We start from the raw sequence: 27,107 nt of genomic DNA, 5'->3' as shown, positions 1-27,107 counted from the left end.
CTGGCACTTCAGACCTCGGCTTCCCTGCTCTCTAATCACTAGGCGCCGGCTATTGATGCCGAGCGCAGGGATGATGTCATGTCCCGGCGCCTAGTGATTAGAGAGCAGGGAAGCCGAGGTCTGAAGTGCCAGACCTCGGGCTCCCACAACTGGATGGAAGAAAGAAGACAGAAGATAAGGTAAGAGATGGGGAGAAAGGGAGAAAGGGGGGAGAAATATATATATATATATATATATATATATATATATACACACTGGTGTGTGTGTATATATATATATATATATATATATATATACTGGTGTGTGTATTTATATATCTATACACTGGTGTGTGTGTGTGTATATATATATATATATATATATACATATATATACACACACACACACACACGTGTGTGTGTGTATATATATATATACATACGTGTGTGTGTATATATATATATATATATATACATATACATATACATGTGTGTGTAAAGGCAGGGGTGTGTGGTGAGGGCAGTGTATAAATGTGTATGTATGGACAGGCATATGTGTAGATATATATATAGATATATATATTATATATGTGTGTGTGTGTAAGGGCAGTGCATGTATGTATATGTCAGCAAATCAACCAGCAAATCACCGGTAAGGTACATCGCTTGCCGTGATTGGCTGGTTGTTGTACACTGGATAGAGGGGTAGTCTTATACGGCGAGTATAGTCCAAACTCTATATTTGGACTGTAAAAGTTGGGGGTCGTCTTATACGCCCAGTCGTCTTATACGCCGGAATATACGGTATATGATACACACAATCACATTAACTCATGCTCTCCCTCATTCAGACAATTCATCCATTTTAAGAAACTACACCCCTTGGAGCTTCAAATGAGGGGCTACATGTATTTCTAGGACAAAAGTTGAGTGCACAAATAATGTTGGAATATGTCGCTTTGGCTTGAAAATATGTTTTTTCTAACCATAACGACATGTTCATTTGTGTCTTGCGCACTCCAGGTTTGTACTAGAAACACATGCAGCCCCTCATTTGATGCGCCAAGGGGTGTAGTTTTTGCAAATGTGTACTTTTTGTGCCATAATTTAACTTCCTGCGTGAGCAGTAATGCCACGTCAAGGCTTCAACCCTAATTACTGACCGTTCACACGCCTTTCATATCTCCATTCACTCACAGAAGCACACGCCATTCTTTCCATACATTTACTCACAGTAGCACACACCATTCTTTCCCCTTACAATCCCAAAGAAATGATGGTAAAGGGAGAAAGAAAAAATCACTTTTACAGCAAAAATAAGTTTTGCAGTAAAAATGCAAGGCGCTCCAGGGATGATATGGTTACTCACGTACCGCACAGGCTAAATGGCTGATTTTAATAATATTTGCAGTTCATCAGGATTTCAAAAATTACCTCCCTCTACCGTTGGCTAAATTTAACCCCATGATCAAAGGGATCATAGGATTAAAAATTAGTATCGGCCATTTTTAAAAAGGGAATGTGACTTTTTATAGCTATATGATCGCTGTGGTAACATTGGCTACCACAGTGATCATTTAGCTAGAATACTTAAACTTTTTTTTTTTTTTTTAAGTTAAACTACTTTATATTTAAATAATTTAATTTGGGGGTCTCTAGGCAATTTTGATCTTTTTTTATCTGCCTTTAGAGACCCTAAATCATTTTTTTTACATTTTTATTTTTTTTAACTTAATATTTTTTATTCTTTTTTTACAATCTATATACCGTTGGAAAGGTGAGGCGATTACCTTTCCAACGGTATATGTTGGGGGTATGTAGCTGCTTAGATGCCTGAGATACAGGCATCTAAGCAGCATGCCCCCATACCTCTTTAACTGACAATTGTCAGTTGTTAATAAAGTTGCGCGGTGACGTCATCGCGTCATTGCGCGAGACGTCACCGGGCAGATCGGGTGGCCCCGGTGATGGCCTTCAGTGTGAGGGCCAGATCGCCGGGGTAGGTGGTGATGGAGGTCCACAGACCTCCATCAAGGTAAGATAGTGCTAGTGACGGCATGGTGCCGTCGTTAGCACCTGACTGGGACTGCTAGCGACGGCACCATGCTGTCGTTAGCAGTCAAGGACTGTCCTGGATGGTTATAAATTCGGCGGGGGGGCAACAGGGGGGGCAAGGAATAACCTAGGGGGGCAATTGCCCCCCCTTGCCCCCCTGTAGTGACGCCACTGATTTACATACATATATATATACACACACATATACATACATATACACACACATATACATACATATATATATACACACACATATACATACATATATACATACACATATATATACACACATACACACATATATATACACACACATATATATACATATATATAAATACATATACATATATATACATATACATAATGTTTTCCTACCTTTCCTCTGTTAGTTACTTTTCCTCCTCCTCTTCGTTCTTCCTCTTGACTCTTCTTCTTCTTCTTCTGTCCTTCCGGTGCAGTAAAGAAGGTGGGCGTGGCTTCAGTGCTGTGTGCCGGGATCTGACTTCAAATCCCGACGCACAGCATCAGTTGCCACGCGCATAGCAAGGGAGCAGGATCGGAGGTCTGTATTAACAGACGTCCCGCTCCCTTGATTGATTTTAAGCCGGTTGGGGTGAGATTTTTGATCTCCCCAACCGAGCTTGCTCCTCCAGCGGCGGACATTAATGTCCGTCTCTGGAGGAGTGCCAGCGTCACCCTGGACGGACTGCCCGCCCTCCCCCAGCTCCCCATTAGGTACTGTGCGCACAATGTTAGATCGTGTGCGCTCCCTCAAAAAGTTATGTGCGCGCGCACAAGCGCACAGCTTAGAGGGAACAGTGGCTGGAACCATCTTTAGCTTGCTGCTGGTATACCCGCTGGTACTCCGCTGGGATGTTTGCAAGGAGGATCCTGCCGCTGCCGCCAATGTAACAGGTTCACCAGGAGAGCTGTAGTAACTCCCAGAGATCACCCAGTATCCTCCTGTTGTCCCCAGAGCACCAGCCAGCATGCACACCTTGGAACCCTGCTATGTGTACCCAATAAGTAGACACAACTACCTTGAATTGAGTACAGCAGGAATGAACAGTTTATTCTTGTAAAACGTATACTCATATAGCCACAGAACTTCATTAACATAAATCAACATTGATAAACAGGTACATGTAGACAATCCAACCTTTAGCTACCGAATCTCCCCTGGCAGCAATGCTGTTAATGGGATTAGTTTACACAATGGAGTTCCTGCCTGTCACAGGTATCATATAGCATAGTGCCAGGGTGTGTGTCTGTCATCTGAAGTTGTGTAATCCAGCAGGACAATTACCAAAAACACCAAAGTAAATCTACTACAAAATGGTTTCAAAAAAAGAAAATTTGTAGTGGCCCAGTCAGAGCCCAGACCTTTACCCATTGGACACTCTGTGGAAGGACCTCAAGAGAGCCATTCACACAGGGCATCTTATGATCTTATGATTAAGCTTATTAAAATTCTGAATGTTGTACAGGTCTGACCATTCTCCTACTATTTTATCATAAAAGGTCAACCCTGTTGATTTCCTTCTCCATGTAAAAAAACTTAGGTCTACATAACACATAGCTAAATCTGGTAGATAACAGACAAAATATTCTTGCATTTACCATGAATTATGTTGCACCAATTTGGCAAGTCTTGCAAAAAGCACTCAGTGAGTTGATGTGTTCGGCTCTGGTTTATCGAATACATGAGTATTCATCACCCGTGGTTCTAAAGGTTTCAATTAATACGTGAATGATAATCTTACCAAGCGCAATCACTAAAAGTGGTCACCAAGGTACTTAAAACACTACAATTCTAAAATACTAAAACCATTAACCCTTAAAAATTACATTTGAAAGGGACAATTTGCAATAGGAGAGGTTTGTAATATCTACAAGTTGAAAAATCCTAACTGTCTGGACATCATTGGCAGGATCACGCAGTAACATTTACTGTTACCTCTTTCTAACTCTGCTAGGGTGTTAGTCTTTATATTGTCCTTATCCCTTGTGTCCTGTACACATAGCCATGCATTTTTTCAGCTTAATTTTCCTCTTTCACACTCTTTTTGGCCTTGACTCCCCATTCTGCAACATAGCTTAATACATGCTACACAACCAATCTTATAAACAGAATCTAGCCCACTACTAGTTCTTATGCATCTAATTAATTAAAACTTTGGAATGCACTTTTAACATTATTGTAACATTACTGGAATACTACATAATATCATACCTCTTTCTACGGGATCATAAAAGTATCCATTGTCTCTAAGGCTGCTGAAAACAAATGGAATAAGATCATCAAGGTACTGCTGCGCAAATGCACGGGCCGCTACTTTCTCTGCTGTTTCCTTCCCCTTGAGTAACATTTCACGCTGCTGCTTTTTGCGGCGTTCCTAAAAACAATACAGATACATTTGAATGTGCTGTGGACACCCTGCTTCTCTGTATATATATATACACATATATATATACACATATATATATATATATATATATATATATATATATACATATATACACACACACACACACACACACACACACACACACACATATATATATATATATATATATATATATACACAAAATGATATGTATAGTAATGAGCATGGGTATACACTAAAACCTAATAAAGCAAACAGTGATAGCTTTTCAAATGTGTGTTCCCTTTTACAATACTCTTATCAGTCAATGCACATCACTTGAAAGGATAAACATGTAATACAGTGCTAGTTTTACAGCTTAAAATCTAATACTGCTATAATACTGTTCTAGAACTGTTAATATGTTGATAATACATTTGTTTGTATTAACCGTGTACCACCAGTTAAGAAACCATGGTAAACGAAACAGCATGCATGTAAGGTCTAGTATAAAAAAAAAAGGCGTTTGTTTGTTGCAAAAGATTCTTGGGAAAAATATAGCATTTTTCTGAAGTTTGTGGCTAGTAAACATCTGGTAAACATCTAACAATTTGCTAGACCGGAAATGGCACACGTTTACTTAGAGATATCTTGTCAAAGTAACCTAATTTTTTTTTTTTGACTGGATGACTAAAATAATACACCAGGGAAGAGCAGCAGATATTAAATATCTAGATTTCAGCAAGGTATTTGAAACTGCCCCTTATAAACTAATTGCAATGTTTGGGTTTGGATGTTAAAATAGTTGAATAGGTAAAGTAATGGCTGAATAATAGGAGACAGTTGTGGTTAATGGTGTATATTAAAAAGAAAAGCTTACTTTTTTTAATGGTTTTATTAGTGATATTACACAAGGTATATTTTGGGTGAAATAAGTGAAATTACTAATGAGTTAAGTAGATTATAAGAATTGCGATAGTGTGGCAGCTACAGTTTTTGATAAATTAATATACTTGTGATGCAAATGAATACACTTGGGATATAAAAATACAAAGGCAAAATATATTGTTTGGGATACTGTGCTGTTAGAGATAACAGACGAGAGGGTCTTGGGAGTAATTATTTCTGAGGGCTTAAAATAATTAGTCAATCCTGAAAACCACTAGATTGTTTTCTTCGCTTTCATCCCAACAAACTCATGCATAGGGGGCATCGCTGTACTCAGGAGATGTTGCTGAACACATATTGGGATGCTGTGTGACCGTGACATATACCAGGTGCTGTAAATCCATACCTGAAGTACAATTTGTGTGATAAAAACACAAAATAAATTACTACCACAAATTCTGACAAAGGCTGATAGTAAAATTAGTGCATGAAAAGGACTGAAATACCAGCATTTTAAATATCTTGGGGTGTCTAGTTTTAAAAAATATATAGTTTGATTGGGTAAATTGCACTGGCCAGCTTCAAGGGTTAATGATAACAACATGTTGATAAATGTGTAAATTTCAAATAACAAGCTATAAAAAACACAAACTTCACACCTTTTCCTCTCTGTGCCTTCTCTCCTGCTCTTCAAGACGCTGTGCCTCAGCAAGTTCAGAATCACAAAGCTCTCTAAAAGCACGTTGCTGTAATCTCAAGGTGGCCAGCTCATCTTCTTCCATCACTTCAAGGAGAGCTTGTTCAATTGTCTTTCCAACCAAAACCTCCAATACAGGTTTAACTTCAAGGTCAAAGTCAAAAAGCTGCATGCAAAAATCATAACCAGAAAAGATATAGCTTAGTATTATACATATAGAAAAATGTCTAATCAACATTTACATGCAGGATAGTGTTCTGTGGTAACAGATTTTAAGATTTTCATATTCTGTGGAGCAAATGGCTTAAAATCATCTAAAACAAAATGATAAAAACATTACGGACAAGCAGCAGCTGCGTGCTGTTAGATCAGCAAAGCAATCGTCATATCTTAGAACCTTAAAACATTTATTTTATATGATACGTATATGTATGTAGGGCTGCAACTAACAATTATTTTCATAATCGATTAGTTGGCCGATTATTTTTTCGATTAATTGATGAATCGGATAAAAATAATCAATATGCTAATTTTTCGCTTATTTAAAATAAAAACGTATAATTTACATTAAGCTGTGTCATTAACACTTATCTCTTTATCACAATGGCATTTCTCTATCCGCCTTCTTATTTTACTGACATAATTAAAGCTAAATTTTAAAGGTACAAGAACCCATTATTTCTCAAACTAAGTTTTAATACCAAAAAACCCAAAAAAACATATTTGTAAACTATTTTTTTCATATTAAATAAAAACTATGAGAAAAATGCCTCTTATTTTCTTTTATTTGCCAAGCTGACCCCCAGCTTGCCACTCTGCCCCAGAAATGCCTTATTCCAAGGCTTCACAAATTTGTTTTAAATCTAGGAGCCAGCTAAAAAAGTTAGAAGCCAGGACTTTTTTTTGCCCCAGCACCCACACTTTGCCCCAGCACTTTGCCCAACACTCACAGTCTCACACTTTACCCCAGCCCTCACTTTGCCCCAGCACTTTGCCCTGCACTCCACACTGCACCCGGCACTTTGCCCTGCACCCAGCACTTTGCCCCAGCACCCACACTCCCACTCTGCCCTGCACTCCCACTCTGCCCTGCACCCACACCCACACCCTGCCCTGCACCCATACCCTGCCCCCACACCCTGTTGAGAGGACTACCGTCTACCGTCAACAAGTTGAATAGAGACAGGGTGTTTCTCACGACAAGTCGGGATGGAGAGTGACTGAACAAGGTCTGATTCTATGAAGTTGCCACTGAGAGAGGGACAGTTGCCACTGGCTCCGGACTTCTTACTCCACTGCAGGGACACAGAGAGAGAAAGGTGAGATGCGACACCGGGCATTCCGGTCTTCTCTCTCTGAGACGACGGTCAATGTGTAACAAGCTTAATGAATTCTTCTAACCCGGCAGGAATAGAAGTGTGAGCAAGTTCATCTTTGACCACATCCGATAGGCCCCAACGGAATTGGTCATCAAGGGCCGACTCATTCCAGGTGGTTTCGAGGGCTAAACGCCTGAACTCAGTTATATATTCCTCCACCGGTCGTCTTCCTCGCTTCAAAGCCCTTAAGGTAGCGGTAACTGAGGATACTCTGTAGGGGTCCTCGTAGAGCAGAAAGAAGGCCAGGCGTTCAAGAGAGGGCTATAGCTGTGTAGAATATGATGTGCCCACATTTGGGGTTGGTCTGACAGAAGAGAAATTACAGTATGGACCTTTCCTGGCATGACGTGATAAAGTTTAGGTATTTTTTACAGTCGCCAGAGAATCTTTCCGCCAAAGAGGCTCCTTCCAATACAAGTGCCGGAGGGAGAGCAGCTGGTTCTGGCAGTGAATTTTGTTATAACTGCATTAAATGCACCTGTTGTCTTAACTGATTCTGTTTCACCTGCATCTCTTGTAAAGATTGGTTCATTGTAGCCATCTGTTGGGTCAAGGCTGCATTGTCAGGAGGGCGCATACCCATGGATTCCGGAATGCAGGACACAAGATAGCTGGAGACAGGAGCATAATCAGAGTCGGTAAGGTATACTAAGGTCAGCGGAGTCCAGAAACAATCGCCGGGGTCAGTACACAAGATATCTGAAAGTCCTACAAAGTAGCCAAGGTCGGGTTCACAGAGGTCACTGGAGTCCAAGGGCATAGCCAGGTTCGGTACACGAAAATCAATAGGAGTAAAAAATCACCAAGCAAATACACAGGAGCAATGCTCAGTGCTGAGTTTTAAACTACCCGCTCCTGTGCGCGACATCATCCAGACGTGTTCCCCGCCGCCTCTGTTCAGGGACGCATAAAGTTGAGTGTGGGCGCATGCGCCCAGAAGCAGCCATGCGGGATACCGTGGAGGAAGCTGGAGAGTCGACACTGGACCTGGTACTCGCGGTTATCGGGTATTCAAGTGAGTGGCTACGTCAGGGGGCTGATACGAGGACCCTGACACAGGGTGCCCATGCTGACCCTTGCCCACTGTGGAAAGCGCCTACAATGGGCACCTGAGCATAAGAACTGGACCACGGAGCAATGGAAGTTGCTCACATTTTCTTTTACATCACATGGATGGCCAGGTGCGTCACTTACCTGGCTAACAGGTGGCACCAGGCTGCATTATAGGAAGAAGGCGGAGACAGTGTGATACTTTGGGCAATGTTCTGTTGGGAAACCTTAGGTGGATGTTACTTTGACATGTACCATCTACCTAAGCATTGTTGCAGATGTGCTCTTGAACTTTGGCAGCCGGCCACTCCTGTTCCAAGATAATGTCTCTTATCGTAATTCCCAGAACCTTAAAAATGGGTTTGTAACCCTTTCCAGATTGCTGCATCATGTTTCTTTAGATCCTAGACCTATGACTAATAACTGTTTAGCAGCTTGAAGCATGTAAGGCAATTTTTTATCTTTCTGCCCCCCGCAATTTCTGTCCTGTTTATGCGTTAAATAAAACTCATATGAGTATTGTACACACCAATTGTAGAAGGATATATACTTCCATCCAGGGCCGGCCCTACAATAGAGCAGAGTGGGGCAAATGAAGAGGCAGCACTTTGCCGCCCCAAGTGCTTTTTTTTTTTTTTAGCGGAGGAGAGAGAGAGAGCTTACGTCAATTTCTGGCGCTCAGCATTACAAGCCGGCACCTGGCAGAGAAGGGGGACTCGCCGCAGGACTGTTTAAAGGCAAGTACAAAGGGGGGGGGGTAGACTTAAACTTTGCCCCAGGCGGTATTATGTCTTGGGCCGGCCCTGCTTCCATCTCAATTATACTAGTACTGTCGTGTACTTATGCCTATATGGATATGACTTAAGGATATGACTTAAGGTATATTGCTTTGAGATTCCTTACCCATGTAAGTGAACTCACACGCTTGTAAAACAGCAGGCAGATGAATATGTGGGTTCTCATTTAACCATGGGTGGGAGTCAAAAAGAGTACATATGGTACATATGGTACTGAGGTACATTTGCTCAGTAAAGAGTTATTCCATGCCAAATCCTAACAAAAATGTGGACTTTTTAACTAGACCATCAAATATTTTCATGAACTTTGGTAGGATGGTAGGACATGAAGTAACTTACACATGCAAAACTTTAACGCTCAGTGATGCATGATATTCATACAGCAGGGTTACCAATATGATTATTAAAAAAAGCTAAACATAAAATTGAAGTAAATCCCTCATATTGGGCTTGTTTTGAAGCTAAAGAAGCATTGTTTTTATTAAAAGTAGTTAATGTTTATGTTAAATATTGATTTTTAATTTAAGATCACAAGATGTGACCTTTTTGGGGAAAAATTTAATACAGTTAAATGCATTCTCTCTTTGGTATACGTTTCATTTTGTGATGGCTTTGGGAACAAGAGTTAAAAAATCAGGAAAGTAGAAAACATTCAATAATATACCTTAGCACTTGTTCATGGAAATTACTGTATTGGAGAATGAAATAATGTCACATAAACTAAAATATTCCGAGCTTTGGGTGTCCGGCGCAGTTAATGTTTAAGTTCGCAGAGTTGCAGTTCATAGATCAGATATTGAGAACTTATTCAATCGGATTGTTCAATATGTCTGGCTCGTGATTATACACATATGAGCATGGGCCACTAGGATGTAGGAAACTGATCAAAACCTCCTGTAATATTGCATTCATATTCATAAACAACCTAACCCCCAGGCATCAACACACATAAAAGTCACTAAATGTTTTTCTTCCAGACGATGTTTCAAGTAGGATATTTGTTTCCTGCACTTTACTAGTTGTTTCTGTAGAAAATCGCTTTATTATTAGTTTTTTTTTTGGTATGAAAGCACAAAATGTTTTGAGTTCCAGGTACTGGTCTAGCTTCTTCATGTCATCTGTGTAGCAACTTCTCATTCTCCATTATTTCTTGTTGACACACATATGCAAAGTGTTCTTGATATCATCTTTTGCCCAGTTTTGGAGTCATAATTTAATCAATATATATACCGTATCTCACAAAAGTGAGTACACCCCTCACATTTTTGTAAATATTTTATAATACAATGTAAAGTAGTGAGTGTACAGCCTGTATAACAGTGTAAATTTGCTGTTCTATTAAAAATTACTCAATACTTTACATTGTAGCAGAGTGTCATTTCTTCAGTGTTGTCACATGAAAAGATATAATAAAATATTTACAAAAATGTGAGGGGTGTACTCACTTTTGTGAGATACTACATATGCCTAGCTGCTAGCCTCTTCACAGGTCCACCAAGTTCATCACATGAGTTCTTGCCTTGGGATGTTGCAAACACGCTGGAATCCCAAAATGAACTTTGTTGTTTTCTTGTTTTTGCATTGGGCTGCACATTCACCTGAGAAATAATATCTTAGATACACTCTGCACGTACTGAAATGGAATGTGTTACGCTGGCCCAGGTGGGATAGGTGAGGGACCCACTATGCAGGAACGGTGACATACTCGCAAGGACACCTGAGGCAACGAGACAGAGCAGGGCCAGAGACAGAGGAAGGAGAACTTGAAAAAAGCCAAGGTCGAGCAGGCAGCGCAGGATCGGTGTCAGGAAACAAAGCCGAGGTCGGGGCAGGCAGCGTAGAAACAGCGTCAGGAAACAAAGCCAAGGTCTGGTACACGTAATATCAAGCAGGGAGAGACAGGAAAATAAGTACGGAACAACTACCCAGAACACTACAATAGTGACTCGTAGAACGGGCACTGTAGAACAGGACAGGGAAGTTTAACCCCTTCAAGACCGGGACGTACCTGGTACTTCCTGGTCAAAGGTCACTGGCCCGGGACGCTGTGATCGCGAGGGTCGGCTGCTACTGACCGCTGGGTGTCCCCAGCGATCCGTAGGAGCCACTCCTCCTCAATTCCGTGCACGTGACCGCTTTGAAGCGAATCACGAGCGCGGAATTAAAATATTTACAAAAAAACTGCGGTCTTCAAGGGAAGACGCAGTTTGCCAACGTCGGTCCTGAAGTGGTTAAATAGGAACCAAGGGCGGGAGAACAGGGAACGGACCAATGGCAGGCAAGATGATGTCATTGCGGCCGACGCACGCAGATAGCGTTGTCGCAATGGCAACAGCACAAGCACAATCAAGCTCTGCCTGTGTTACCTCCGCAAGTGACGCAGAGGGACCAGACAGGTAGAGGAGGTAACGTTTGAGTGCCGTGAGCTGTCTCCATGTGGTAGGCGTGCCCAGTCAGTGCGCACGCCCCTCCGTGTACGTGCCACTCGCACGTCAGTACACAGAGAGGACGTGCGAGCGGCACTGCAAGGGGACCGCCCACCAGCGCCAGCGGACAAGGTAGGCATAACAGAATGTGATGCTTTTGAAATGTATGTACATCTATTGATTTGTGTCTGAAATAACTACTAAGTTTGTACATAAAGTTTTCTCTGCTGGTGTTTCGCTGTGATAAATGGCAAATGGATGAATTGTGGCATGCATATTATTCTAGAGAAAAATCTGCACTTTGTGTAGTAGGAAAGAATAGTTTTCTGTAAATCCAAAATAAAGAAACAGAGGCTCAGCACTCAAATGATAAGGTGAGTTTATTTCACGCAGGCCTGATTTGAGTGCTGAGCCTCTGTTTCTTTATTTTGGATTTATTGAAGGACTTGGTGGTACCCTGGCCCGTGCACCATCTCACTCTGAGTGCTGTATTCCAACCTTTTTTTCTGTGTATGCTAGTTTTCTGTAAAGTCACACACAAAAATTTAACAAATCTCTATATCATCTTTCAGGCTTTTCAAATATGTTGACTGGAAAACAACAATGGAAGTGTACATCTGTAGCTGCATTAACTTGGAAATGAATAACGTGATGACTTCCTCAGTGGACTTGACATGTTTACGAAGTGCACACATCTGTAATGTAATGTACTGTTTAAAGGCAACATTTTCAATGGCATTCTCTTCTAGTACATTTTCCAATGTGCTCTTTACATTATTAGAACCTGCACATTCACCATGTTATATTTGCCAGATAGTGGTGGTGAGTGGGTAGATGATTATCTTGGTCTTCCTTTAGTTTGCTTAATTTGCTCCCAACCATTAAAAATTTCACATTCTGATGTAAAACACATACAGCGTGTGTACCACTTGGTCCCACAATAACACAATGCTTAAGATACAGAGAGACAGATTTTCAAAAAACAATCTTCGCACCAGGATGTGATTGTTTGAAGGTAACATACACTTTTGCAAAACTGTTTAAGACTAGCCTCTTTTGCATGTGCTCTTTTGCACCACTTCTGTCGCAAAGTCGTTCTTGCCAGGATCAATGCTGCCGAAAGTGTCATTGCAGTAAAAGTTCTTCACAGTCTCAGCAATATCTAGGTCCAAGCTCCTTCCTGGTTTAGGATTTGTTGATGATAAAATCCCAGACTTTTACAACTTGCTTAGCTTTACGTGTCTTGTAGTTATTTGCATGAGGAAAATTTTGCTCTATTATTCTGATACTCCAGTCTTTAGGAAGAAGTGTAAAAATTCTGTCTTAATTTTTTATGGTTTCTTCAAAATGTTTTTAGTTGTTGCAGTTAATGTAAAACTAATTCTAATTAAAATAATGCTTCCTTAGCTTCAAAAAGACCAACATGAGGGTTCTTCCTCAATTTTAAGCGAGGTATGATTTTTTTGTTGTTGAGCAAGCAAAAATGTATTTTTGTATCAGATTGGCAACTCTGATGAATATCATGCATCACTGAGGGCTTACGTTTTGCATATATGTTACTTCTTTTACTGTAACACCCTACCAAATTTCCTGTAAATCTAAGATGGTCTGGTTGGAAACTGATAATTTGCCATGGAATGGTAGTTAGTTCACTATATGACCAACTTCTTGTCAGGGTTGCGGGTACTGGGTCATGTAGGAGTCCCTGTGCAGGCATATAGCCATTATTTAAACAGCTTTTTACTTTAAATTTTTTAAATTTTTTAAAAAATTTTAATTTTTTTTTACTCTCATGCCTACAAAGTAATAACTTAAGTCTGAAGTGTTATTTTCTCCGTCATTGTTGGTTATCTCTCTTCTCTCTCAGAGAGAAGCCCAGCTGCCCAATGCAGGAGAAACACGCCCTTGACGTATTTCTATTGCATCTCCTCTCTCTCTTTATTCCTTCAAGTTATACATATGAATATCCCTTTACTGATAATCTCTCTCTTGCAAACCACTTACTATTTTTGCTGAACCTTCTCCAATGTGACAATTCTGGGCACCGGTCCTTAAAAAGGACATTATGGAACTAGAAAAAGTGCAAAGGAGGGCTACAAAATTAATAAGGGGATTGGAAGATACTACCGTATTTGCTCGATTATAAGACAAGGTTTTTTTTCCAGAGCAAATGCTCTGAAAAATACCCCTCGTCTTCTAATCGGGGTCGTCTTCTAATCAGACCTCAAACAGAGGTCTGATTATGAGACTAAGATCCAGATCCCCCGCACCGCTGAAGGGGACCTGGATCCTCCTGTCTCCCCCCCCCATTTAACACCCCCCCCACACACACACACTTACCGGTGCTTCCTGCTGTATTGCCGGGGCAGCGGGTTGATGTCTACGCGATCCACGTAGACAACGTCCGCTGCAGCCGGAAGGAGGTGTGGCTAGCAGCGGGAGTTGTCTGCGTCCGTCGCGCATACCTTCCCCGACTGTCATAGATCAGAGTTCCCCGCACCGGTGCCACACCGGTGCGGGGAACTCTGATCTCTGACAGCCGGGGAAGGTATACGCGACGGACGCAGACAAACCCCCGCTGCCAACTGCACCTCCTTCCAGCTGCAGCGGAAGGAGACGTCAACCCGCTGCCCCGGCAATACAGCAGGAAATTGGAAGCACCGGTAAGTGTGTGTGTGTTAAATGGGGGCATAGGGCATTTTTGGAATGCCTCATACCCCTATATGCCACTCTGGCACTTAGGGGGTTAAAAGGCATATTATGGGGCAGAGTGGCATATAGGGAGGCATAAGGCATTTCAGGAGGCAGAGTGGCGTTAAGGGGGCATTTAATAGAGCACTCTGCCTCCTGAAATGCCTTATACCTCCCTATATGCCACTCTGCCCCATAATATGCATTTTAACCTCCTAAATGCCAGAATGGGATATAGGGGTATTAGGCATTTCTGGAGGCAGAGTGGCACATAGGGGGTCAAAAGGCAAACCATGGGGCACAGTGGCATATAGAGGGTTAAAAGGCATATCATGGGCCACAGTGCCATATTGGTGTGGCAAGCCTGGGGGCAGATGTGCGTAACTGTGCGTAAAACAAAAAAAATATTTTTCTCAATCATAGCTTTTATTAAAAAAAATAGTTTACATGAATTAACATTTACTGGTAAAACGTTTTTCCTTTAGGGTCGTCTTATATTCAGGCTTTTTCTTTTTTTCCTAAGTTAATATTCAGATTTTGGGGGGGTCGTCTTATAATCAGGGTCGTCTTATAATCGAGCAAATACGGTAGTTATGAAGAGAAACTAATATATATATATATGCAGGGCCAATATAAAGAGCTCTTCGGTGACCTGTTCATTAACAGAAATGTACAAAGCACAAGAGGTCACCCTCTGAGACTGCAAGAGTGGAGATTTCATAGAAGACAAAGAAAGGGATTCTTTACAGTACTGACAATAAAGGTATGGAATTCACTGCCAAGGGAGGTGAGGTGGTGTTATCAAATACATTAGATGCCTTCAAAAGGCGTCTGGATATATATATATTTTTTTTAGAAAGGCATGACATACAGGGCTATATGCCTGATGGCAGAATTTGAAGTAGCTTAATTTGGGTTGCCTTCTTTTGGACAGTGGCGTCTCCAGCTTTCGTATTTAGGGGGGCACATGGGGGGCCAGGGACCAAAGTAGGGGGGCCAATTATAAAACGGTACATATACAATATATAGATATATGCTGCATATCTCTGTTTTTCCCTGCCTTGCCCCAGTTCCCATGTTTTGATGTGGTCCACTCCTGGATTTCCGTATGCTCTGTCCTGAACCTCTGATTCCTGGATTCCAGTCTTGCTCTTTGCTTCCGCTCCTGTTTCCTTTATAAGGTGTGTCCCCCCCATTTGTTCTGTTTGTCTCAGTCTGCAGGTTTGTCCTTCTCGGTTATGTGTTTGGATTCAATGTTTAGTTTATCAGTATTTTCGTATGCAGGCTTTAGCGTTAGGACCCACCGTCATTGGAGTACTTTGGCGTAGTGGCGGGCTAAGCATTCTATGGCCATATTATGTGACGGAATCTCTAATTGGATCACATAGTCTTAGGCTAGTTCCTGTATTCATGTCTGTCTGTCTCTTATGTACCTTTGCCCTCCTTCCCTGAATCATCTGAGGATTTCGGTTCCTCTCTCCTCTCCCCATGTCCCAGTTAAGTTGTCCTATCCTTGCTTAAAGGAGAAGCGTCCGAGGAGTCCGGCTCCTCACTCCTTCCCCTGTGTTCCCTGCCTTGTTCCCTGTGCTTTGTTGTGCCCTGTATCATGTATTTCTTGTCTGGTTATGTTCCTTGCTCGGTCTCCTTTTTCTTTGCTCTGTCACCCTTGCTTGCTACGTTTCTGTTGATACTCTGCTTAGCTTCCATACTCCCAGCCTGCTGCATCCTGCACATGATTCCAGTGCTATGCCTCATGCCTGCTCCAGGGTGCCTGCAGGATATCTCCAAGTTTTGTTTGCTTTGTCAGATCCAAGTTTAGTTCAGATTTCCACATCCAGCCAAGTTTAGTTCTGCCTTGTTCTGCCTGGACATCATTAGTAGGGTAAAACTAACCTGTCTCACGACGGTCTAAACCCAGCACACGTTCCCTATTAGTGGGTGAACAATCCAACGCTTGGTGAATTCTGCTTCACAATGATAGGAAGAGCTGACATCGAAGGATCAAAAAGCGACGTCGCTATGAACGCTTGGCCACCACAAGCCAGTTATCCCTGTGGTAACTTTTCTGACACCTCCTGCTTAAAACCCAAAAAAGTCAGAAGGATCGTGAGTAGGGCTGCAACTAACGATTATTTTAATAATCGATTAGTTGGCCGATTATTTTTTCGATTAATCGGATAAAAAAAATGAATGTAAATTTTTCATTTATTTAAAATAATTTACTAAACAAATGATGTTAAATACAAACAGCAGAATAAAAAAACTTTGATAATACATTTCTTGTCTTTATTTCCCAACCAGCCCCCCAATATATGCACATTTGAGCCCAGGCTTGCTACGCTGCCTCCCAGACATGCCATGCTGCCCCCCCCACATATGCCACGCTGCCTACCACAGTACTCCACGCTGCCTCCCACATATACCACACCACGCTGCCTCCCACATCTGCCACTCCACGCTGCCTCCCACATATACCACACCACGCTGCCTCCCACATATACCACACCACGCTGCCTCCCACATCTGCCACTCCACGCTGCCTCCCACATCTGCCACTCCACGCTGCCTCCCACATCTGCCACTCCACGCTGCCTCCCACATCTGCCACTCCACTCTACCCCCCACATGCCACTGTGCCTGATACGCCTTATACCCCCTGAAACACCACTCCATCCTCCCCAGACATGCCACCCTGCCCTCCCCACATATGCCACGCCATGGTACCTCCCACATCTGCCACTCCACAATGCCTCCCACATCTGCCACTCCACGCTGCCTCCCACATCTGCCACTGTGCCTGATACGCCTTATATCCCCTGATACCCCACTCCATCCTCCCCAGACATGCCACCCTGCCTCCCAGACATGCCACTTCTCTACCCCCAGATATGCCACTCTACCCCCAGATATGCCTTACACACCCTGATACACCACTCCGTCCTCCCCAGACATGCCACACTGCCCTCCCCACATATGCCTTATATACTGTATATGCCTTATACCCCAGATTTGTCACTTCACTGCCCCCAGGATTTAGATTCCCCTAAATTAACCCTAAACTCCCCATTAACCATAACTGCCCCTAAATTAACCCTTAACACCCCCTTAACCACAGCATCCCCTAAATTAACCCTAAAGACCCCATCAACCACAGCATCCCCTAAATTAACCCTAAACACCCCATTAACCACAACTGCCTCAAATTAACCCCAAACACCCCATTAACCACAGCTGCTCCTAAATTAACCCTAAACACCCTATTAACATAACTGCCCCTAAATTAACCCTAAACACCCAATTAACCATAACTGCCCCTAAATTAACCCTAAACACCCCACTAACCATAACTGCCCCTAAATTAACCCCCACCTCCCCTAACTTTCAGTAGCCCAAATATATATATATATATATATATATATATATATATATATATATATATATACATATACTTACAGTTAGATGAGTGTCACAGCCATGTGGTTCTGGCCTGGAGAAGGAAGGGGCGGGGCCAGTTGTCACAGTGATTACAGGGAGGGGGAGTAAGTAGGAGCTGCTGCTGTGAGACGGTGAGTCAGACTAAACGGATTATATAATGAGGGGGATTTTTCAGAGCGTTTGCTCTGAAAAAACCCTCATTTTATAATCGATAATAATCGATTCAACTAATCGATAATGAAATTCGTTGCCAATGAATTTCATTATCGATTATTATCGATTTTATCGATTAGTTGTTGCAGCCCTAATCGTGAGGCCCCGCTTTCACGCTCTGTATTCATACCCTTTTGCCCTTCTGCTCCACGGGAGGTTTCTGTCCTCCCTGAGCTCGCTTTAGGACTATGTGATACAATTGGAGATTCCGTTACATAATATGGCCATAGAATGCTTAGCCCACCTCTACGCCAAAGAACTCCAATGATGGTGTGTCCTAACGCTAAAGCCTGCATACGAAAGTACTGATAAACTAAACATTGAATCCAAACACAGAACCGAGAAGGACAAACCTTTAGACTGCAGACTGAGACAAACAGAAAAAACGGGTGGGACACACCTTATAAAGGAAACAGGAGCTGAAGCAAAGAGCAAGACTGGAATCCAGGAATCAGAAGTTCAGGACAGAGCATACGGAAATCCAGGAGTGGACCACAGCAAAACATGGGAACTGAGGCAAGACATGGAAAAACAGAGATATGCAGCTCTGCAGCCTGGATGGACCCCGACACCCTGCTGCCAATATATAAATAAATATTAGCCCCTGCTGCCAAAACATATATACATATTTGCCCCTGCTGCCAATATATATATATATATATATATATATATACATATTTGCCTCTGCTACCAATATATATATACCGTATCTGCACGATTATAAGACGACCCCGATTATAAGACGACCCACCAAATCTGAATATTAATTTAGGGAAAAAAAGAAAAAGCCTGAATATAAGACGACCCTATAGGAAAAACATTTTACCAGTAAATGTTAATTCATCTAAACTATTTTTTTTTAATAAAAGCTATGATTGAGAAAAATATTTTGGTTTTATTTCCTTCTATTTTCCAACCTGCCCCCCAGTTATGCACATCTGCCCCAGAAATGCCTTATACCCCCTATATGCCACTGTGCCCCATGATATGCCTTTTAACCCTCTAAATGCCACTGTGCCCCATGATATGCCTTTTAACCCTATATGCCACTGTGCCCCATGATATGCCTTTTGACCTCCTATGTGCCACTCTGCCTCCAGAAATGCCTTATACCCCTATTTGCCACTATGGCATTTAGAGGGTTAAAAGACATATTATGGGGAAGAGTGGCATATAGGGAGGTTTAAGGCATTCAGGAGGCAGAGTGGCGTATAGAGGGTTAAAAGGCATTTCTGGAGGCAGAGTGGCATTAAGGGGGTTAAAAGGCATTTCACAGAGCACTCTGCCTCCAGAAATGCCTTATGCCCCCCATTTAACACTCCCCAGCCCCCCCAAAAAAACTTACCAGTGCTTCTGACTTCCCTGTCATGTAGCCGGGGCAGCGTGTAGATCCCACGCACTTACGCTGCAGCCGGAAGGAGGCGTGGCTAGCAGCGGGGGTTGTCTGCGTCCATCGCGGAGACCTTCCCCGACTGTCAGAGATCAGAGTTCCGGTGCGGGGGACTCTGATCTCTGACAGCCGGGAAAGGTCTGCGCGATGGACGCAAACAACCCCCGCTGCTAGCCACGCCTCCTTCCTGCTGCAGCGGAAGTTGTCTACACGAATCGCGTAGACATCTACACGCTGCCCCAGCTACACACCGGGGACAGACAGGAGGATCCAGGTCCCCTGCAGCTGCGGGGGATCTGGATCTTAGTCGTCTCATAGTCAGACCTATTTGCTCTGAAAAAAACCTTGTCTTATAATCGAGCAAATACGGTATATAAATATTAGACCCTGTTGCCAATATATTTTATAGTGAAAAAATTGGACTCTACCCAAGCATTTCCTTGGGCCCCGCTCAACGCTCCCTTGCATGCAATCACTCCCTCCGCTACCACACCAAAATATATATATTTGCCACACTGACTGCAGATCAGGGGAAGACAGTGAGAGTCAGTCCTTCTGACTGCACCGTGACATTGAGAGGTACTCTCCCCTGTAATCATCCCCAGAGTCCCTTTGTCCCCTCATTCACTAAACCATACCACTGTTTTACTTACACCCTATAGTTCAGGTATAGATCAAATAAACAACACATGGAAACAGCACATGCAACTGAATAAGACAAAAAAAACTTGTATTTGCAGGGGTACATAAATAATGTATGGAAACATAGCATTGCAGGTATAGATCAACTGGAAATCACATGTAAACTCATCACTGAATGTATGGATCAAATAAACAAAACATGGAAACAACACTCCAGGTATTGATCAACTGAATAAGACATACAAATCCTATATTGGCAGGTAAACATAAATAATGTATAGAAACATAGCAGATACAGATCAACAGAATAACACAAAACCCAGCTTTGCAGGTATATATCAATTGGAAATTACAAATAAACTCTGCATTAAAGGTTTAGATAAAAACTCTGCATTAAAGGTATAGATAAACCCCCCTAAATTACAGGCATAGATCACAGGTCGCACACCCCAAAGCCAACCCTGGCGTCCACATTGCCCACATAGAACCTGACCAGCACCCAAATTACACATACATAGGACGTGCTATCTTTGTCACCGAATAGCCCAGCCTTAGTCAACATTGTCCCCAAACAGCTGAGCGTACGCCATCTTTGTCCCCTAAACACGCTACCTGTGCCATCTTTGTCCCCAGTGCTTAAACACCCTGCTTATACCATCTTTTTTGGACAAATCAATAATACACCTACGATTCACAAACACTTTTACAGTCACTCACTAATTCACTTTCATTCACACAATCATTTATTCTTTCACACAAATTATTTACACAGTCATTAATGCACCCAGACATTAATCCATTTGTTCTCTCTCTCATTCTGACTCTTTATTTCATTAATCTTGCCACCCTCCCTTCTGCCCTATTTTGTTCCACCCAGAAGATCTACCCTGTTGCAGACCTTTGTATCATCGGCAAAAAGACATACCTTAACATTAAGACCTTCTGTAATACCACTAAAAAAATATCAAAAATTACAGGTCACAGTGCTAATCCCTAATTTAACCCCTTCAATCCCAGGGGTTTTTGGTACGACAAGTCCCGGAGCAGTTTTGCCATTTTTGCGGTATGTTGGTTCAGCGATTATTCCCCTTTCCTGCGAATAGTGTACCCTTTTAAACTATATATTGTTTCTTCAAGGAGAGAGTAGGCTTTCTTTTGATACCATAGTTAGATAATTAGCTGAAAATTTAAGATCAGAAATTTAGTAAAAACTAGCGAAAATTAGAAACAAATGTTTTTTATATATATTTTCTTCTCTGAATCCTCACAAAATTAAGTAAAGTGACAAAATCCCCTCCAAATTTATAAATTCAGGCATCCTGATTTCAGAAATACTTCATTTATATAGAATTTCCATACTTTCCCAGCAGTTTTAGGGCACATACTATAAAGGTGTACATTATTTTTACATTAGGTGTGATGGGATTGCAACTCTAATTTTAAACAAATAAACTGAAAATACCCACAAAAGTATATATATTTCTGTTTTAATTACTGTTATCTTTTTTATAATTTTTTTTTTGTTTTGTTTTTATCAGTGCAGTATGGTTATAGGTCCTGTTAGGGACCTCTTGAACATGTTATTAATGCTAGTAATGTCACAATGACATCACTTTATGAAATGTTACATTTTTTTCAATTTATTTTATTATTTTAGAGATTTATTTTTAAAAAATTACTCCATAGACTTGCATAGAGATCACAGTGTCTGTGATCAGTGCCTCATCGGAGCGACTGGAAATCCCAGCATGGTCTAGACAGACCCCGCAGGGGATGTCTTGTCCTCCGATGACCTTTTGGGTCACTTCAGTCAGCAGTGACGCGACCCGGAAGGGAATGCCCGCCCGATCTCCCGATCTGGCATTTTAAACTGTAACGGCCTACCGGCAGCCATTCCAGCAGATCTGGCCAGCAGCCATTACAGCAAATCTGGAAGCAGAAAGCCAGAGATGATGGCTTCTGCTGACAGGGGGAGTCCAGGCTGTCAAACGACCCTGCTGTTGCAAGAAGGTCAGGACGTACCGGTACGCCCATAAGGGATTCTTGCTATGCGTTTTATGGATGTACTGGTATGTCTATAGGGGACTGAAGGGGTTAAAAAGCTACTGAAGCAGCTAATTAGATAGAATTTTCTTTTTTCATTTACCTCTCCTTCCAGTATCTGAGTAGCAACATCAGCACCAGTCTTTGATGGTATAAAAAGAGGTGTGGGAGGTCTGTCCAGAAAAGCATCTGTCTGGCATTCTATATCCTTCTCCTCAATCCGGTCACTGAGTTCCTCCAAATATAAGTCTGCACAATGAATGCAAGGATAAGATAAGGTAAACCTCATCATAACATTTTAACAATTTTCAAAATTTAAATATATAGGTGACCCAAACATAAACATAAGTGCAACTAGTGGAGATACATAAAGGATACATGGTTGCCTTACAATAAAAAATAATATGGTCAACTGGTTATGAAATCAGTACATACCAACGTATCCTGTAAGCAGAAAACATTTGCTAGTTGAAGGAGCAGAAAAACGACTGCAGCTTTCTTATGTGAGATATACACTCACTGGCCACTTTATTACATACACCTTGCTAGTTGGACTCACTTTTGCCTTCGGAAATTGCCTACGTTCTTTGTGGCATACTTTCTACAAGGTGCTGGAAACATTCCTCAGAGATTTTGGTCCATATGGACATGATCAGGCCCGGACTGGCCATCGGGCACACCGGGCATTTGCCCGGTGGGCCGGGCCACGGCAGGGCCGCATTGGCTTAGGGGCTGATGGAGCTGCAGCTCCAGGCCCCTACCCTACCTACGGCCGCATTAACGCAGGGCATAAAGGGGAAACCTGCCCCTTAAGCCCGCCGCAACTGCGACCGCGTCCGCCACTCTAAGGGGCCGGGAAGTCCCCACCAAGGCCGGCCTTGCGGGTCTGCAGCCGCACAGGGCTTAAATTAAAACATCGGGGTTTTTTTTTACTTTATTTAACATGGAGGATGTTAAATAAAGTTGAAAAAAAAAAACCCTGATGTTTTAATTTAAACCCTGTGCGGCCGCAGACCCCTAAGGACGGCCCTGGTGGGGGCTTCCCGGCCCCTTAGGGCAGGGCCGACCTTTGGGGTGTGCGACCGCACAGGGCGCCACACTCCAGGGGGCGGCCGCCACACTCCAGGGGGCGGCCGCTCATCAGGGGGTGCCAACTTGCGGCACCCGGCACCCCTCCAGAGACGGACAGTAATGTCCGCCGCTGGAGGAGCAGGCTCGCAAGGGAGCGGTATCGGAGGTCTTTAACAGACCTCCGGTTCCCTTGAGTGATTTTAAGCCGGGTTCAACCCGGCTTAAAATCACTCAAGGGAGCCGGAGGTCTGTTAAAGACCTCCGATACCGCTCCCTTGTGATCCGCGCGGCAACAGCTGCTGTGCGCCGGGGTTTGTTTTCAGATCCCGGCGCACAACACTGAAGCCGCGCCCACCGCTGTCCGTGCCCTCTGAACCAGGAAGAAGACAGAGAAGACAGAAGAACTGAAGAAGAGGAAAAGAAGCTGAAAGAAGAAAGGAAAGGTAGGAAAGCATTAAGTGAGAGTGGATTGGTATGTGTCCACACAGTATATATGTGTGGATCAGTATATATGTGTGGATTGGTATATGTGTGGATTGGTATATATGTGTGGATTGGTGTGTATGTGTGGATTGGTGTGTATGTGTGGATTGGTATATGTGTGTGGATTGGTATATGTGTGTGGATTGGTATATGTGTGGATTGGTGTATGTGTGTGGATTGGTATATGTGTGTGGATTGGTATATGTGTGTGGATTGGTATATGTGTGTGGATTGGTATATGTGTGTGGATTGGTATATGTGTGGATTGGTATATGCGTGTGGATTGGTATATGCGTGTGGATTGGTATATATGTGTGGATTGGTGTGTATGTGTGGATTGGTATATGTGTGTGGATTGGTATATGTGTGTGGATTGGTGTATGTGTGTGGATTGGTGTATGTGTGTGGATTGGTATACGTGTGGATTGGTATACGTGTGGATTGGTATGTATGTGGATTGGTGTATATGTATGGATTGGTATATGTGTGTGGATTGGTATATGTGTGGATTGGTATATATGTGTGGATTGGTATATGTGTGTGGATTGGTATATGTGTGGATTGGTATATATGTGTGGATTGGTATATGTGTGTGGATTGGTATATGTGTGTGGATTGGTATATGTGTGTGGATTGGTATATGTGTGCATTGGTAAGTGCGTGAGAGTGATGGGTGTTATGCTGTACCATTTCCAATGTCTTTTTCATGATCTAATTATGCTCTAAAAGTACATCATAACTCCCATCACTCTATACTGTTCCATACAGTGGCAGAGTTGGGAGGCAGAGGCCTTGCACCCCCACCGCAGGACTCCTGAAAGGTAAGTGAACTTCAAAGAGGGAGAGGGTAGATAGTTAGGAGGGGGTAGTTGCGGCGGGCTTAAGGGGCTCTGCGTTAATGCGGCCATATAGGACCAGTCAGTCCGGTCCTGACTGGGCCTATTTTAAGGTGGGGGCCTGGAGCTGCAGCTCCATCAGCCCCTTAGTCAATCCTGCCCTGCCGCAGGCCCGGTCGCAGTCGCTGCTTGCTCCAGCAACAAGGTAAGTAGGGTGAGGGAGGGGGGTGCAGTGAGAAGGGGCAGAGGGGGGGTTAGATAGTGAGAAAGGGGGAGAGGGGATAGATAGAGGCGGTACATATTGAGAAGTGGGGAAGGGGGTTACATAGTGAAAAGGGGGAACATAGTGAGAAGGGGCAGATAAGATGAAGAGAGGGGGTAGTGTGAATGCGTATGAGAATTAATGAATAAATGTGTGGAGGAGTTGTGTGAATGCGTATGACAATTAATGAATTCATGTGAGGATGAATTGCTTGATTTGTGAGACTGCATTAATGAATGTGTTAATGATTTGTCTGAATGATTAAATGCAAAGATGGTACATGAAGGGTGGGCTTTAACAATAAATAAATAAATAAATAAATATGGGCTGCTCAGGCTTAAATGCCCGGGCCTATTTTTTGTCCCAGTCCGGGCCTGGACATGATGGTATCATGCAGTTGCTGCAGATTTGTCGGCTGCACATCCATGATGCGTATCTTCCGTTCCACCACATCCCAAAGGTGCTCTATTTGATTGAGATTTGGTGACTGTGGAGGCCTTTGGAGTACAGCGAACTCACTGTCATGTTCAAGAAACCAGTTTGACATGATGTGAGCTTTGTGACATGGTGCATTATCCTGCTGGAAGTAGCCATCAGAAGATGGATACACTGTGGTCATAAAGGGATGGACATGTTCAGCAACAATACTCAGGTAGGTTGTTGCGTTTAAACAATGCATAATTGGTACTAAGGGGCCCAAAGTGCGCCAAGAAAATGTCTCCCACACCATTACACCACCACCACCAGCTTGAACAACTCCTGTCAGCTAAGAACAGGAAGACTGCTGCTTTAGCCCATCTGCTTCAAGGTTTGACGCGCTGTGCGTCCAGAGATGGTATTCTCCATAACTTGGTTGTAACGAGTGGTTATTTGTGTTACTGTTGCCTTTCTGTCATCTCGAACCAGTCTGGCCATTCTCCTCTGACATCAATCAGGCAGTTTTGTCCAAACAACTGCCGCTCACTGGATATTTTCTCTTTTACGGACCACTCTCTGTAAACCCTAGAGATAGTTGTGTGTGAAGATCAGCAGTTTCTGAAGTACTCCAGTACAGACCATCCAGTCTGGCACCAACAACCATGCTACTTTTAAAGTCACTTGAATTCCCTTTCTTCCCCATTCTGATGCTGGGTTTGAACTTCAGCAAGTTGTCTTGACCACGTCTACATGCCGATAACAAGCAATTGAACAGGTGTACATAATAAATCCATGCACGGATTCCATATAACCAAGCAGAAACGTTCCCTCTTTTGGAGAGGAAGCCTTCTCATTTAAATGTAAACGTGAGACTTTCCTATATAAAGGAAGCCTTGTGTGTCCTACTACACTACTTTTTTTTTGTAAAGGTGGTAGGCAATAGCAGGGGGTGGGGGACAGTGCCACTTATGGGATATGTGGTTGGCACCTTAGGTCAACCACATCAAAGGTTCCGTCATGCTCATTTTTCAATGTTCAACGAAAAATACTTACCTTTGCTGTGGAGAGAGATAGGAGAACATCAACATGCTACTAAGAATAATTTAAAAAGTTGACATAAAAATCTCTTTAAATATTCACCAGCTAGATCCATACCTGTTTGGACATCTATATGTTTCAGTCCCTCTACTGGCTCTGGTGATCTGGATTTCAGTAGATCACTGGCACGCTTTTTTGCCACAGCTCTTCTGTGGGCTTCTTGCTGCCTCTGGAGCTCAACTGGATCTGATTGAGCAGACTGCAGGACAAGGAAAATATTTTAACCACTCACAGATATGTGGCAATATAATATGCCAGGGTATTTATACAATTTTAGATAAGGTACAGACAAAATTGAAGATAATGTTTAATTAAACAAAAAACTTAACTGTAGAGGTGCTACTTAAGAACTTACCAAATATATTGGTAAGGATTGTCTAAGAGTACTACTGTAGTAGTACTACTACTACAAATACCCAAAATGATATGCTGGACCAATCATGATGTAAGTTACGATATGTCCAAACCTGATAAGTTATCTACTTAAGATAAGTGTGGAATGAGACAACAAGGAAGTAATCCAAAAATTATGCACCGGAACTTCCTAGGACACACATATTTTTCATACATTATTTATAGACTCCAACATTTGAAATTTCAACATCAGAACTTATTTCTGAAGAAAAGAGAGATTCCCTTCAAAAGGAATCAAGGTGGTGAGAATAGTTCTGAATCATGGAAATTAGTAAATGTGATTATATATATATATATATATATATATATATATATATATATATATATATACATACACACACACATACACACATCTTAGGGTTGTGATTATTGGGTATATTAATATATCCTTAATTTTATTTACTGTGAATTTGTTAGTGTACAGGGTTTCATTATGGAATGCTTGCTGCCATATTGAAGTATAACTGTAAGATCAT

General features: G+C 42.4%; 1 protein-coding gene across 1 annotated transcript in view; it reads right to left on the bottom strand.

Annotated features, from left to right (window-relative positions):
* RSPH3 (radial spoke head 3) overlaps positions 1-27,107 on the bottom strand; it is an 84,291-nt gene that overhangs the window by 15,443 nt on the left and 41,741 nt on the right. The window contains 4 exon segments of the mRNA XM_053460881.1: positions 4,267-4,429; positions 5,947-6,150; positions 22,154-22,299; positions 26,275-26,416. Of these exon segments, the coding sequence (XP_053316856.1) occupies positions 4,267-4,429; positions 5,947-6,150; positions 22,154-22,299; positions 26,275-26,416 (655 nt within the window).

This window comes from Spea bombifrons, chromosome 3, assembly GCF_027358695.1.
Source record: "Spea bombifrons isolate aSpeBom1 chromosome 3, aSpeBom1.2.pri, whole genome shotgun sequence".
Lineage (NCBI taxonomy): Eukaryota > Metazoa > Chordata > Amphibia > Anura > Pelobatidae > Spea > Spea bombifrons.
This window is presented reverse-complemented; position numbering and strand designations above follow the sequence as displayed.